The following is a 15,060-nucleotide window of genomic DNA, read 5'->3' on the forward strand; positions in this document are numbered from 1 at the left end:
AGGAACTTCCACCATGAGTGCACCTTCAATGCTAGTTCATCTATCTGTCGCCTTTGTCGCTGTGGTAGGACTGCCCCAGCATGACTCGCGGTCATGTAAGTACCGGATGTTTACTACTTAAATACTTGTATATCCTTCCACAAGTATTGTGTATGAGCGTACACATTCTTGTTTGTGACTGGCGATAATTAAAACTGTATTCGCGGCGAAAATAAGAAAAATTAAAGTCGGCAGACACTAGATACCACCTAAAGCAGACTTTTCTACTTCCTATCCTAAAACCTACGAATTTAAACCTATGAAATTATAAGTTTAACCTTTGTTTTGTACATCACTGGCAAACAAAAATAGATTTAAAATTACTGAAAACAAAATCCTGTGGCCACCACACAAATATAACAAATTTTAAGTATGAAATTCACTTTTTCATAATTCGAGTGTGAGAAGTTTCTTACATTTGGCATTACAATTTCGTACAATGCCTAGTTCGTAATTCTTAACATTTAAAATATATTTCACACAAAACTCCTAGTTATGTTCACACATAAGTCTAATATTTTTAACAGGTTCTAAATTATACGTTGCAATGTAGCACAGAAACACTACTCGTATATAAGCCTGCATTTGTTGTTCTACCTGTCGACAAATCCAATTTAGCGAAAGAAATTTAAAATCAAGGCTTTCACATACGTCATTCATTCAGAATCGAATTACGGGTGTCCTAAAGAAATTTTTAATTTCGTTCTAACTATTACATATGTTTAAACCACTAATAAATTTAAGGAAAATTTAACTGTTTTAAATAAGCCAAATAGTAATTCTTTTATTGCATTTGTTGATTCTTAGTGTCAATTAATAAGTTCTGAAAACTTAAACTTCTGTGACTATGCAACTGTAATATTATGATTATTCCTTCACGTGGCTGTGTGAAACAAATATATGCATTTATTGCAGTTGAAGGAGATTTGTCTGCATTGAATAACCTAGAAGCTGAACCAAAAGTGGGATCTGTCATTCCTATGTTAGATCAAGAACTTCAAGAATGTACTGAACCTTCCAGTTTGTCCAGAGTAACCCGAAATGCTGCAGGAACATCAGGAAAACACCCGGTATGTCATCAATCAGATTCATAATAAACATCAGCTTTGATACTTAATTGTTTAAAATTATATAGGTACAATGATCTCAACACAGAATATTCCTTATTTTTAGTAATCTGTAACTGATTATGAATGAGCAGATTTTTCACTGTGAAATCTGACTACTTCCACCTACAACTAAATGTACCACGTGATCACTTTCTTTAATATTCTTCAAACTAAAATGTGCTTTGATCTTCCATTTACTATGCGTGCTACATGATAAACCTATTTTATCTATTAGGTTTGATCACTCTAATAATATCTAGTAAAAAGTGCATGTTATGAAACATTTTTATTAATTTCACCATCGTTCTGTTACCTCTCTTTGAGTTTATATATTTTCAAGGCAATGTAAAACATGAGTGTCATATTCTAGATTGTGAAATTTTAAAGCTTCGTAGAATCTTATCAGTGTTTCGCTGGAATAAATCTCCTCCATCATCAGATTCGACTTCAAATGAATGATGGCAAGGATTACACAAATTTAATCGTAAACTAACTACTAAACAATTGAAGTTTACCACAGCATTTAATGATTTCACACTTATTGTTCTTAATGAAATATGTCTCATAAACAATAAGTGTAATAATTATCGAAGAATCTCCCTCTTATCATCTGCCTATAAAATTTTATCGAATATTCTTATGGCGAGGCTGATCCTATATCCCAATGAAATAATTGGCGATCATCAGCTTGGATTCTGTTGTGATCAGATTTTTTATATTCACCAGATACTAGAGAAAAAGTGGGAATATACTGGGACAGTCCATCAACTATTTATATACTTTAAGAACGTCTTTGATTCAGTCAAAAAAAGACACTCTTTACAATATTTTGCTTGAATTTGGCGTATCTATGAAACTAATCAGGGTAATTAAAATACGTTCAAGTGATTCATATAGAAAAATTCGTGTAGGTAATTTTTTTTCCGATACATTTCCTATTTAGAATGGTCTGAAACAAGAAGATGCTCTATTGCCTCAGAGTATGCCATCAGGAATGTCCAAGAAAATCAGGTCGATTTGGAACTTAATGGGACACATCACCTATTGGTCTGTGCTGATAATATTAATATTTTGGGGAGTAATATAAATACTATAAAAGTGAAGACAGAAACACTTGTTGGTCTAGAAATAAATGCAGAAAAGACGAAGTATATAACCAAGTTATATAATCAGATCTGTTAATAATAAAGTTACATTTTATATGCTTTTGTACAGCTATGTTGTGGAAACGGACAGTCGTCTGAATCTGAGAAAGAAACTCCTGGATCATATAACGAATGTGTATCAGAAATTACAGAAGGTAAGAAGAATCAGAATGCAGTTCACTAACGTACTGTAAGCCCAACAGCCGATGTTAACACACATTTATTGTTTGTTTATTTATTCTTGGTTTTTAAATAGGCTTATACTTGTTGAGAAATAACGTCGCATTATAGGATAATTACTTGAGGTCTGATTTTTCCCACAACGGTGAAAAAATATATTGTGATCTTCAGAGTTGTGACGACGTGTTGAATTTTAAATAGTGAAAAAACTTCAACCCTAAAAATGGAGACCTCTGCTTTTCCGAAACCTTGGTAATCCCTTAGAAGACAACATGGCGTCACAACGCCACAATCAACACACACTGACATTGAAAAGTAAAGAACAAACTATTTGTCCAAATTGAAACTACTATCCCAGCATGAACCCGAACGACTGAGGAATACCACGAGAAACCTTTGATATTATAGTTGCTATCTGGATCGAAAACTGAACGCAGGTGTCCCTAATAATACTCTGGTATACGTATATTGTATTAAAATAATAAGATTTTAGGTAATTTCATAACGTTAATTCTAGGAAATTTCAGGTATATCTACAGCACATTTTCGTAAACCAATATAAAATTTTTCATTATGTAAACAATGTTGTCAGGTCTGAATTTAAGTAAACGGAATGTGGATGATACGAATAAATATGTGTTTCGTGTTTGAGAACTGTGTGTTTTAAGTTTAAAGGTGAAATTTGAGGAGAATAGCATTCATATTAACCATATTAACCAGAGTAACATATCGAAAAAAGAATAATAAAATGGTTTCTGTCTTATATTCGTGGTTGTGTATCATTGCATACACTGCAACATAGCACAATCGACCAGATAAAATATATTATGAAGATATAGCCAGACAGGCGCCCGCGGCCAGCGTAAGCCTCAACTAGCGGGCTAACAATGCCTAGCAGGAATAAAGCCGGAAGTTGGTGATTTTGATAAATCGGTTCTGCTGTTTTACAGTGTGTGAAGTACCAGTCTACCATAAAAGAAGGGGACATTTATTTTCCCTTTTTCGAATGGTTAGCAAGGCTAACACGGCTAACACAGTTAAAATAAACACTCCCCCTCGTTTCGTTATCACTCAACAAAACCATGTTTGCTACTGACGTAATGCATATAACACTATCACCGCAAGCAAACAGAACTCTAATATAATCAATACTCCTTCCTTGAATAATAATAAGATAGGCAAAAATGAAATTTTCTAAGTTGAATTAAATTGTATGAAACTTAAATAATTTTCACTGGTGCCCTAATATTTTAATGTGATTTAACATAAAGTGTGTGTATTGACAAAATGTGTTTATAGGTGCCGGCGAGGGAGATGGACACAAATATAAAATGTGTGTAAGTAAAATATAAAATTCATTTTACGTTTAAAAAATATTATTTTCTTATTACCACTTGCATTTCCAAAGACATTTCTAAGCTAATACATTTTCTCAACATTTTTAGTAGTGCACTGAAGTTAATTATACACGTTCTTGTGTCAAATGTAATCAGATTTTTCCAACAAAATATATGACTCAAATTATTTTTTTACACAGAAATATGTAATAGTAGAATGTTGAACTATAAAACTGCTGTTGATAACAGGAAATTGTGTGTATATTATTTACATTTACGAAATTACTTACTGTTACATTAATTTAATGTAATTATAATCTTATTGTCTTCCTGCTTTCAACTCATACGTGTTTCTAATTATCTAACACTTTTATAGCTAACTAACACTAAATGACACAAACATGTAGTAATCAGATCGATCATTGCATCATGTAAAATTGCTTCTTTATATAACTCAAAAATACTATTTGATTATCAATTTTAAAAAAGTTTTAAATCAGTACATGACATAACGTTTGCTGTATAATAGACATAAATTAATACTTTTCATATAAAAAATACATATGCCTGTATATGTTGATGAAAAACGTTTCATGCAGAGACAATTTTTCAAGTCCCTATTAGTACTCATCACAATAATTTAAACTTATCGTTTCAGGCAACTGCTCAATGTCTTGCTAAGAAAGTGGGAGTGGTAAGTTGATCACAAATTATATAAAATCGATTTCGAGCTCATAAAATCACTTCTGGGTGCTATAAATAGTATTGATGTCCGTCAGGTCGACAGCGACGGCTTCGTGTTAGAATCGGAGTTTCTGAACATTATTGATAAGACCTTCAGCGAAGACAATTTGAAGGCCGTAGCGAACGAATTGGTTCCGGGATGTGTCGCTCAGGCTAACGAAACAGCGAAAGGTGAGCACAACACTATTTTTAACACACCCTGGCTCGTCTGTTGCAGTATATATGGTTATTAATACATTTTTAAAGTGGAAGTATCAGGAAAACTAATTTATCTCTTCGAATGGACAAAATTTATTGCCAACATTCACAAAAAGACAAACAGTATAAGAACAGAAATTAATTTAATTTGCCCTAAAGTGTATAAAAGATCCACGTTATAGAGAAAATAAAAATATTATGATATTGCATTTCCTTAAAAAAAATTTATTAAAATTCAGTGGTTGTCAGATGAGATAAAAAGTACTGAAATTACTCAAAATTTAAAAACATGAAGTGGTACAGGAATGAGTTGATTCGAAATATCATTTGCAATATAAAATTTTAAATGCCATAATTATATGCGATAAAAATCAGCAAGGAAGAATCCAGAAACAGAGTTTACTTATTTTCGATACAGAGACTAATTTGTGTACATGAAATGTTTATTAATATTCACTGCATACATTAAAATACATTTATTTGAATGGGGTAAAATATAGATGTTCGATACGATAATAATTTCTGGGGCAGAAATCGTATGAAGTAATGCTTTTTATAGGAGGTCGACTTTCGAAGGCAAAAACATAGAGATTAGGATCACAACTAAAGCCACTGGATCATTTACGTTTCTCCTTGCTTAATATCTTAAGACTATAGTTAGATTATTATATCATGTTTCATTCATCTAAAGCTGATAGAAGGATAGCCCTAACATTCTGTATTAAAAGTCTTGTTACCTATAAAATTTCCCAACGAGAATAACGAGACAATCTTAAGTAGTAAAGATACTTATAGATAATATTCCGTAATACCCTAAACCCCTAAGCAATATTACTAAAGAAACTGTTATAACACCTACATTGAATTTATTGTCCCAAAAGGCTAAAAATATTTTAATAGTGATAACCAACCAACAAATACATATCTGGAAGACGACAAGCCTACAGTCCCTTAACGTCATTACCATAGCAACGGTTACGACAGTCCACAAGTTCTTGAATATTAATCACGCAAGGATTAAAATCACTTTTTAACAAGTGTTCACTGACCAAAAAAGCTGCCAAACAATGTTGTTGATTATATCGATAGGTAATATTTCAGTTGTCACATATTACGTAAAACAATCATAAAACTCTGTGCGACACACTTGGTCTTAAGAACAGATGCATTTTATCAGATACAGAGGTTTGGAAAGCAGTGAGGTATAATCTTCAGAATTTATCTGAAGTAAAAGTTGCAAAAACGAATTTATTTTGAATCACATTATGTAATTTCGAAGACATTAAAACGATTTAAATCTTAATTTCGTTTATAACATTGACGACTAAATCATAATTAAAGGCATTTGACTTAATACGTTACAGTATATTGTTTGCCAATAACTGGATATTTAATATTATTCATCGAAATAAAGATTTGGCTACATATCTATTAAACAAATGTTTATCGTGATCACTGTCTTCTGGGTCTTGAATATGCTAACAAAAGTTTTCGAGGAACAAACTTCCTATATCTTCAGAGTAGAAATAAATATGAGAGTAATGAATTCTTCCGAAATGTTGGTAGCCACCACCAAGATTACGTGGGTTCAGAACCCAGAAGATATCCATCCACGCTTTAACAACCGTGGAAATGTAAAAATGTCAAAACGTTATTTCTTTACAGCAATATTGGACAAGAGATCTGACGAAAAGAAGTGTAATTTGGCACCAACTTTAGTTTACAAATGCGTAAGAATGGGTATTACTCTGGTAAGTATATTTGTTGTAATAAAGAATTACCATATAAAAGTAACCGATAATTGTGATGTCAATATAGTAATAGCTAGAAGATTTATAATAATCAACGTATGCGGAAATTGAGTGTACTCCTTTATTTATAATTCATTTTCAGTCTTGTCATATTTACAATGTGCATTTTCGTTTCCACTCAGAGAAATATCTTTCATGTCGACTGAATATTACTATAATATAGATTTCTTCTCATTTTCAGAATTGCCCAGCAGACCTAACAGATAACAGTAAGTTTATTACTCGTTTCCCATTCTCTAAGACGAGGGAATGCATACAAACCACAGAAAATATTTATTTTGCATGAAACACACAACCTCATCTTCCCTCAGAAGTGGCGTTAAAACACTGACCCATGACATTTCTCACAACCAACTTTATGCAATAGATTTATTCTTGAGAACCACACAGTCACTTCGTGGTTAGGAATTTTACAAATCATAACAGACTTTTAAAATTGAAATCAGTAAGTGTCCATTTAACTTATAACTCGCAGCAATTCCAGGCTCAGTGACATTTTAAGTCCAATTGCGAGTGTGTGTGACAGAGAGAGTGACAGTGTCTTATAAGAATTTAATTCAACAAACATACAAAAATATCTTTGTGACAAATAAGGCAATATCTGAAGATTTCTTATTTAAAAATATTCCCTTCGTAATTCTCTACTATTTTCTATCAAGACTATAAGTTTTGACAAGTTTCCAATTTATGATCATTATATTCGAAGTTGATACCATTAAGATTATAGGTAATTAAACTACTATGCCCATCATACTATTAATACAAGACTACATAATTTTCCACATATTTTATTTTATTTGTGTTCAGAAACAAATACTTAAGTCGGAAAAGTTACGAAATGACCATGTGTGACCTTGAAATATTGCTATAAAACTCTTTGTAAATTAATTTAGAAGTTGTATTACAGAACGACAGAATTGAAAGTGTAAAACGTGGTGTATTTCATAGACTACAATTAACAAGCTGGATTCAGTGCATGTTCTACGAGTTGTCATTAATTATTTGAATACTGCATTTTGCCGAGTTTATTTGGCACATCACAGAAACAATAATGTTTCAGAAGTGACAACAAAATTTTATAGCACAAAATCGTATATTGTGTTTTCGTGGTTAATGACTTACATTGAGCTTAAGAAAGTGTTTGCCTATTGGCTCAATTTGTTAAAGCTTTAAAAGTTTGACGCATCGAGGGCGCTGAGGTACTGAGCACCCACGAGGTATGAACGAGAGGCCAATACTAACATTTTAAAAAAATTAAAGGTGCTTATCTGTTATTTGTAAGACTATTTCATAAATAATAGAATTAAAAGGGTATTTGAATCTTTCAAAGTACGTGACCTGAAAAGGCACAAGGATCTTGATGTTGTTTTAGGTGGTTCGATTAATTTTTGACATTTGTATCCATAACTATTAAAATAATATCCTTTTGCAGTTAAATAAAGATTTACATAATCAAAACATATGACACATCTACACAGTTCTCGCAGACAGCAATTTGGGAAACAATGGTCCAATTCTTAATATAAAATTCTGTGTTTTACAGGCGAGGAGTGTGATACATACCGAAAGGAGCTTCTAGAGTTGCAGAAAAGCAAACAAAAACAAACAAGTAATTAAATATATGTATGCCGACTGACAGTGGATTGTACATTACATCATATACTTTAAATATTATACCACCGCTGTTATTATAATGCTAACACTAAAATAAACAAAATGGTTAATATATCAATAGTGCCGTGTTTCATTAAACAAAATTCAACTAAATATATTAAACACTGAGTCAGCAGGACACAATTTGTCACCGCTTATAACGAAACCCGTCATGGACACGGACCTGAGCCAGTTTCATCCAACTTTCGCAATCACTAACAGTTTATAAAATATCTCTCATATTATTATACAACTTTCTTCTTATTGGTCTTCGAAGTGGATATTTCGCAGCAAATGTTACCACAAAAATAATTTCTGCTTTCCTAGTTTCCCTAATTCTTAACACATAACACCCAATCTTACCCTCACATATTTCATTACGATGACAGTGGCATATTAGGTGAATCAATTATTCCATCCTGCCTCACAACTTCTAACACAGAGATTCTAGGTCTTCAAATTAAAAATGTTTCAATCAATATTTTGTACGAAATCTCCCCCCCCCCCCAATCAGGGCACATGCCACGTCTATAGAAACCTCTAAAATCTCACTGTCCCAACAATAATATATGATCTATATAATCTTGATATTCGTTCACTAAATATCCCAAAATATTCATATGCTTTATTTTATTCGTAGGTCTAGCGGTTAGAACGCTGGCCTTGTAATACTGGGGTCTCGGGTTCGATTCCCGGCGGTGCCCGAATTTATAACTTGTGTTGGGCAAAGCCGTGGTCTAAGCAACACGGAGTTTCCCCAGTTTCTCCGTGGCATCCCAACAATTACACCATTCACACACAGAAGAAGGTAATGGCAAACCACTTCTGGATCATCTGCCAAGAACGTATATGAACAGGTCCCAGTCCGAGAAAAGGATGGAAGGATCCTGTTCATATGGACCTGTCGTCAGACAGAACACTAAATAAATAAATAGTCTAGCGGCTAGAACGCTGGCATTGTAATCCTGGGGTCTCGGGTTCGATTCCCGGCGGTGTCCGAATTTATAACTTGTGTTGGGCAAGGCCGTGGTCTAGGCAACACGGAGTTTTCCTCCGTGGCATCCCAACAATTACTCCATTCACACTCAGAAGAAGGCAATGGCAAACCACTTCTGGATCATCTGCCAAGAACGTATATGAACAGGTCCCAGTCCGAGAAAAGAATGGAAGGATCCTGTTCATATGGACCTGTCATCAGACAGAACACTAAATAATACGTAACAAATATTTTCCTGGGTATGTTTTAAACACATACTTGCTCCTTGATCACCTAAAGCAGAAAATAGTACGTCTTTGTTATAGATTGTAGACGTTAATTTTGCGTATCAGGCTAACGAATACCACGTGTTTTACGTTTTGTTACATTTTTATACTTCCCTACTGTTTCATTGAATCAGATGTCTCTCCACTATGTTACTTGTCAAAGAATTTACATCAATACATGGTAAATGCATATTGTTCTTGCAATTTGGTAAGACAGTGTTTCTGAAACTTGACAGTTGTTGGACCCATCCCCCGGATGACACTCGAAGGAATATGGTGCAGCCGATGACAGGCCTATGAAACGGTGAAAGAACTGCAGAAAACCAGTTCCAGTGCTACTTTGTGAACTACGAACCTCACAAAACTGATCTCGCGAGATGAGAGGCCGGCGACAAACCGCCTTATCCATGATACAACCAATTTGCATGTCACTTAACTTTATTCGAACCGTCAGAAACGAACTACCCTAGACTTAGACTCGCTTGCCTTATCCCTCCCCATTAGGCTTTCAAAATCCATGGCTTTTCTTTCCCCCTCAACCCGGACTAATAAATACCGGGGATCCCCACAAAAGCCTGGCCATCTTCAACGAAGTTGCCCCCAGTTAACTAGGCAACACTTCTGCCTTCCGCGAGGACAGAAAATACCATAGGTTCCTATGCTTCTCGGGCATTCACTTCGGAGTCTGTCCCAGCGGGCTCCTTCCTCCCAGACAGATCTCTCTCAATCACACCCCCTCATGGGGCCCTGCCCACACGAAACATTGGTTCCTCTAGCACTCACCCTCAAACCGAGCATCACCTCTCTAGACTTCTCCCACGCATAGTTCTCATCACTGAGCCTCGAAGGACTGTTAATTTTAGAGTTTTGCTCCACAGGCTTTCTCTCCTGCTCATAAAACAGCATCTTGTTAAAAATTTCTAATCTGCGTACAATATTCAGTCAAAACCACAAAAATAAAACACTATGTCCACAAAACTTTTGCGCAAACTTTCTTATTAAATTCATTGATGAAGCAGTGTTGCTTCATGCAGATTTTAATTTTACAGTATGTTTCGGCTAAAGTTGACCAGCTTCAGGTACAAAATATTAAAAATTATGTATCTCCCCTGTGATTCACCGATCGCTCTCATGTTTTTAATATCCATGGCTTTGCACTAAATGACCTTGGATATCCCTAAATGTTCACCACACTGAGTAATACCACCCAGTCTTTCCGTCTCCGATACTGTTCATAAGCGTTTGTATCACAGATGATCCAGTGTCAACTTTGGGGGTTGAAGCACCTGGGGCCAAGGTATAAAGCCTTGATAATCAGTGAAATATTTTATATTGAGTTAACAGGGTATATAATGTGTTAAGAGCTCACATATTAGTTGTGATAAACACTACATTACATTAAAATATACCACGAAATGATTCTCACAAAACGTGCTACAAAAGTAATTACTTGATTCCCTGAAACAGTGTGGTCTTTGAAAAGCTAACTGGCCTGTCCTGACTAGTTTAGTATTCCAGTCGCGATATTCCAAATTGTCTCTAAAATTAATTTTAGTGGCGTAATTTTATCTGCATTTGTATCTTCCAGGTTGTCGTTTTTAGATATTTCAACAGAAACTTTGTACTTGTTTCTCATATTTCTCGTGTTTGCTACGCATCCTATCGACTTAAGCCTGCTTGATTTGTTCATCGTAATTATCATCTGATGTTATAATATCATATGGGTCCATAAACTCGACAATCCAAATTGTATTACGCCATCGTCTGAACCCTTCAGAAAAGAATCATAATTGTAACTGATGAAGAATTCAAAATCACTATTATATAATCAAAATTTTGCAGACTTGATACGGTCACTGAAAATGGGTAAAACAGTTTTTACCAATGTCATGACATTACGTCCAATTCAGTTCATGGCTCATGCACGTATGAATTCGCACAAAAGCACTGCTCACACAAAAAGCACATCCCTGGATATCATCAGGTTGTTGGATATACTGTAATATAATGTATTAGACTTAACATGCAAAATGTTTTAGTCGGACACAAGCAGATGAGAAATATTTTAGGAAGAGAATACACGAAAGGTTAAACTTTACTCCACAATACTACACGTACGTACATTGCAAATTAACCGCTTTGTGTGACAACAAATTGTGTTTCACATAACTCACATAAATACAGTTTGCAGAATTTAAAACTCTTCCAGAAAAATTCTCTCTTCCCTAGATTATGAATACCTCATCTGCACTGCTCTGTCTGTCTCCCACTTGCGTGGCGTCGAGAGGATCAACGCTACAGAGTCCCGTGTCCTGTAAGTAACCCACTGAAATCTATCAACAGCTCTTAAGTTAACTTATGATCGTCTTTATTCGTTTTGAATTTAAAGAAAGTTGGAATAATACAAGTAACTACATAGTAAATAACATTTGCTGAAGTTATTTCAAAAAATATGAATATGTAAAATTATGAGCGGACTGAAAATAGCTTTAAAATTAGTTAATAAGAAGTACGCTAACATCTAAATTTTTAATTGAATAATTTACTAAATCTCATTATGTTTCCACAAAACTTACATCACATACACCAATTAACATACAATTATTCAATTTGTATCTTATATGCGTCATGTTTGTGTTTGATTAAATATATTTATTTTGTACAGTCTATACACAAACGTTTGAAGTTTATTGGTGTTGTAAAAATTATATAATATTAAAACACAGATTCTCTTCACTAGCCGTCAGACGCACGTTACTCTACACAACACCTCTTGATAAATATAACGTCTGACTACAATAAGCAACTTACCATGAAAATGGAAAGCTACAAACAGAACTACGGATCATTATAATATATTGCATTAAATATCTAATAGTTTTAAAATATTTTAAATTGATAAAAACCTGAAGACGACGGTATTACCCGTCGAAACATGTCGTTTTAATAAAAGCGCTAAAAAAATGATGTGAAATCGTATTTACGATTAAGAGCGCTAATATAATATTTTACACAACAAAATGTTTTAATATTATATATTTTTTTACAACACCAATAAACTTCAAACGTTTGTGTATAGACTGTACAAAATAAATATATACAATTATTCGTATATATTAATTTTCCGTGTATTCCCTTGTATTTAGTAAAATTGTAGTGTAATAATATCCGAAAGGAGCCATTTGTCCTAGTTCTTTAAAAGTTACTAGTCATGTAATCAATGACTCAGATACATTTAACAATGAAATGTATAAGAGTTTCCTCAGTCATATTCCTCTGAGTATCGTTTGTTCGTAGCGCACTGCCTGTTAAAATCGTTTCGAAATGATTTTGACGAAACGCGAAATTGAGGATTTCACTAATATGTGTCAGCTCATTCCCATTTTGATTAAGATTTAAGACAAATATCAGGAAATTCACAATAATACTGCGCGCTGTGCCATGAAGGGAAGTTACGACTCACACGAGGAATTTCCTTGTGGAAAATTTATAAGGACTTTGAATAAACGCGCCAGGATTGTTACGCTGTGTGTGCATTTTTTAATTTGTTTAAAATTAAAAAGTAACAACGACAATTACAGCTGAGTGATACAGTAAACAATTTTTAATTTGAGTTTATATTATTAATATTTTTAATGTAAAGAAATTTTGTTGTTATTGTAAGAAGTAAGTACATCGTTATAAATAAACGATTACAAAAATTGTGTATTCAATTATATTAATTGAGATTCAATATTTCAAGATCTGGGCTCACATTTCGGCTTCAATGGTTTAGAAACTCAGTTTCTTCCATTCAAAAAATATGAAACTCTAACTTTTTCGTTGTTACAAGATCAGCCCTCGCGTTGTAGATCAAAACGCCAATCTGATGAAAAAGTAGGAAATACAACGGTGCGTATTGCAGGTGAAATGCAAAGCAAGTTTTTAGTAAAAATTTAGTAATATATATAAAAACAACGTAAAGTATACAACAGTTTTCACATAACACATAAACAAAAGAAGTGACTTTAAAAAACACAACTTCAGGCAGTGTCTGAACGCTAAAATAATATAAACATTAAATAAACAGTTGTTACGAGTGCAGCGAAATGCAGTCCAGTCATTTAAAATAATTAAATTCACTCTATATTTACAAAATACTCAAAAATTGATATAGAGTTTAAAAGGTATAAATTTCTATTGAGGTTATAAATTGGAAGAATAATTGTTCCACATGAGAGCAAAAATTTGATGCTTTGTTCACGTCAATGTTGGGTCACTATTTTGGAGTAATTCGATTTCGAAAATGTGGTTTGAATAATTTTAAAAATTTACAAGCTTTTCAAACTGTGGCTTAATTTGTGATCATGCTATATGACGACTAAATTTCTGTCCGTCAAATTAATTTTCTTTAATATATACCTCCTGGATAGACAAATAAGGAAATATATTCAATTTTGTCACTGAAATTATGCACAGGTGTGGCCAAAAATATTATTCTTTCGTAAGGAAATGTAATGTTACACATCTCGATGTTTTGAATGTTTACATTTTAAGTTACTTAATAATATATTTATTGGTGCAACATGCAGAAAAGTACGACATTTTCATTTCCCGCTAAACTTCGATTGTCATTTCTAACCAGTTTATTAAACCACTAAATAAGAGCAAGAACTTCAATTTATAGCAGCAGTATTAGGAATAACATTTATAATAGACTTTAATTCAGCAAACAGCACAGATCTTCAAAATGTTGTGCACATGGCACCTCATTATATACGAATTTATTTTTCAGAAGTTCCCATGTAAAGTGTATTAAGGCAGGATTTTATCATGTATTACGGACAGATATTCAGCAATGTGATGTAATAATATTACTAAAAATATTAGTAATAAATACCGATAAAATTATATCCAAGTGTAAAATAAAAAATTATATTCTGCATAATTTTTGGTGCTGAATTTCTTTTAAGTATGCGTAGATGTATTCATTACAGCAAAGCGCGCTGTAACTAACTTTCACTGTTTTACGTTTCGCTTGTCATCTTATATGCATGTCAGACTGTTCAATATACCAGCATGATCTGATTCGCTTAGGCTATATAAGACTGCTCAGAAATATATATTTGAATATTTCATAATACATTTGATGAATGTATCTTTTCAGGCGAAAAATACAACACATTTCGGCGTATATATTAGAAGACTGGAGATACAACAAAATGTTGTAATCCGAAACTTTGCAACAGATGAATTGCGAGTATTATGTCATACATTAACAATTCACAAAAGCATTTGACATTGTCTTAGCATCTCGAACAATCAGACTCTATTAATACTGTTTACATAAATGAAATCAAGTAAATAAACTATTTCAAATATTTTAATTTATGCAATATAATTTCAATTAAGATGAAACCATGTAGCCGATTGCACCCAGTTTCGTAAACACTAAATATATTGCATCAAGTATCAAATGCATACAGCCAACATATACATAGAATTAGTACTAAAACTGAAATTAAAATAAATTAAATACATTACACTACTTTATCAGTTGACTTTTCACTGCTGCCAACATCAGTCTTGACGCAAAATAAAA

General features: G+C 33.2%; 1 protein-coding gene and 1 long non-coding RNA gene across 2 annotated transcripts; both read left to right on the forward strand.

Annotated features, from left to right (window-relative positions):
• LOC110838448 (uncharacterized) lies at positions 1-8,297 on the forward strand. The gene is made up of 9 exons (XM_022081650.2): positions 1-95; positions 955-1,109; positions 2,364-2,448; positions 3,773-3,810; positions 4,469-4,504; positions 4,590-4,725; positions 6,418-6,503; positions 6,745-6,772; positions 8,107-8,297. The coding sequence occupies exons 1-9, from the start codon at positions 14-16 to the stop codon at positions 8,178-8,180; spliced, it is 720 nt and encodes a 239-aa protein (XP_021937342.1). The 5' UTR covers positions 1-13; the 3' UTR covers positions 8,181-8,297.
• A 3,153-nt stretch (positions 8,298-11,450) lies between these two features.
• LOC110838451 (uncharacterized) lies at positions 11,451-14,845 on the forward strand. The gene is made up of 3 exons (XR_002546111.2): positions 11,451-11,593; positions 11,709-11,793; positions 14,626-14,845. It is a non-coding gene; the product is annotated as an uncharacterized LOC110838451 (long non-coding RNA).
• Positions 14,846-15,060: the final 215 nt, after the last annotated feature.

This window comes from Zootermopsis nevadensis, unplaced genomic scaffold, assembly GCF_977971745.1.
Source record: "Zootermopsis nevadensis isolate Lab colony 2312 unplaced genomic scaffold, Znev_1.0 Znev_ptg000021l, whole genome shotgun sequence".
Classification (NCBI taxonomy): domain Eukaryota; kingdom Metazoa; phylum Arthropoda; class Insecta; order Blattodea; family Termopsidae; genus Zootermopsis; species Zootermopsis nevadensis.

What these genes read in the sequence shown, in the direction of transcription:
- LOC110838448 (XM_022081650.2), top strand. Translation starts at nt 14, where the DNA reads ATGAGTGCACCTTCAATGCTAGTTCATCTATCTGTCGCCTTTGTCGCT. An exon ending in TGTATCAGAAATTACAGAAG is followed by an intron (nt 2,449 to 3,772) that starts GTAAGAAGAATC and finishes ATGTGTTTATAG; the next exon opens with GTGCCGGCGAGGGAGATGGA. An exon ending in AGCAGACCTAACAGATAACA is followed by an intron (nt 6,773 to 8,106) that starts GTAAGTTTATTA and finishes TGTGTTTTACAG; the next exon opens with GCGAGGAGTGTGATACATAC.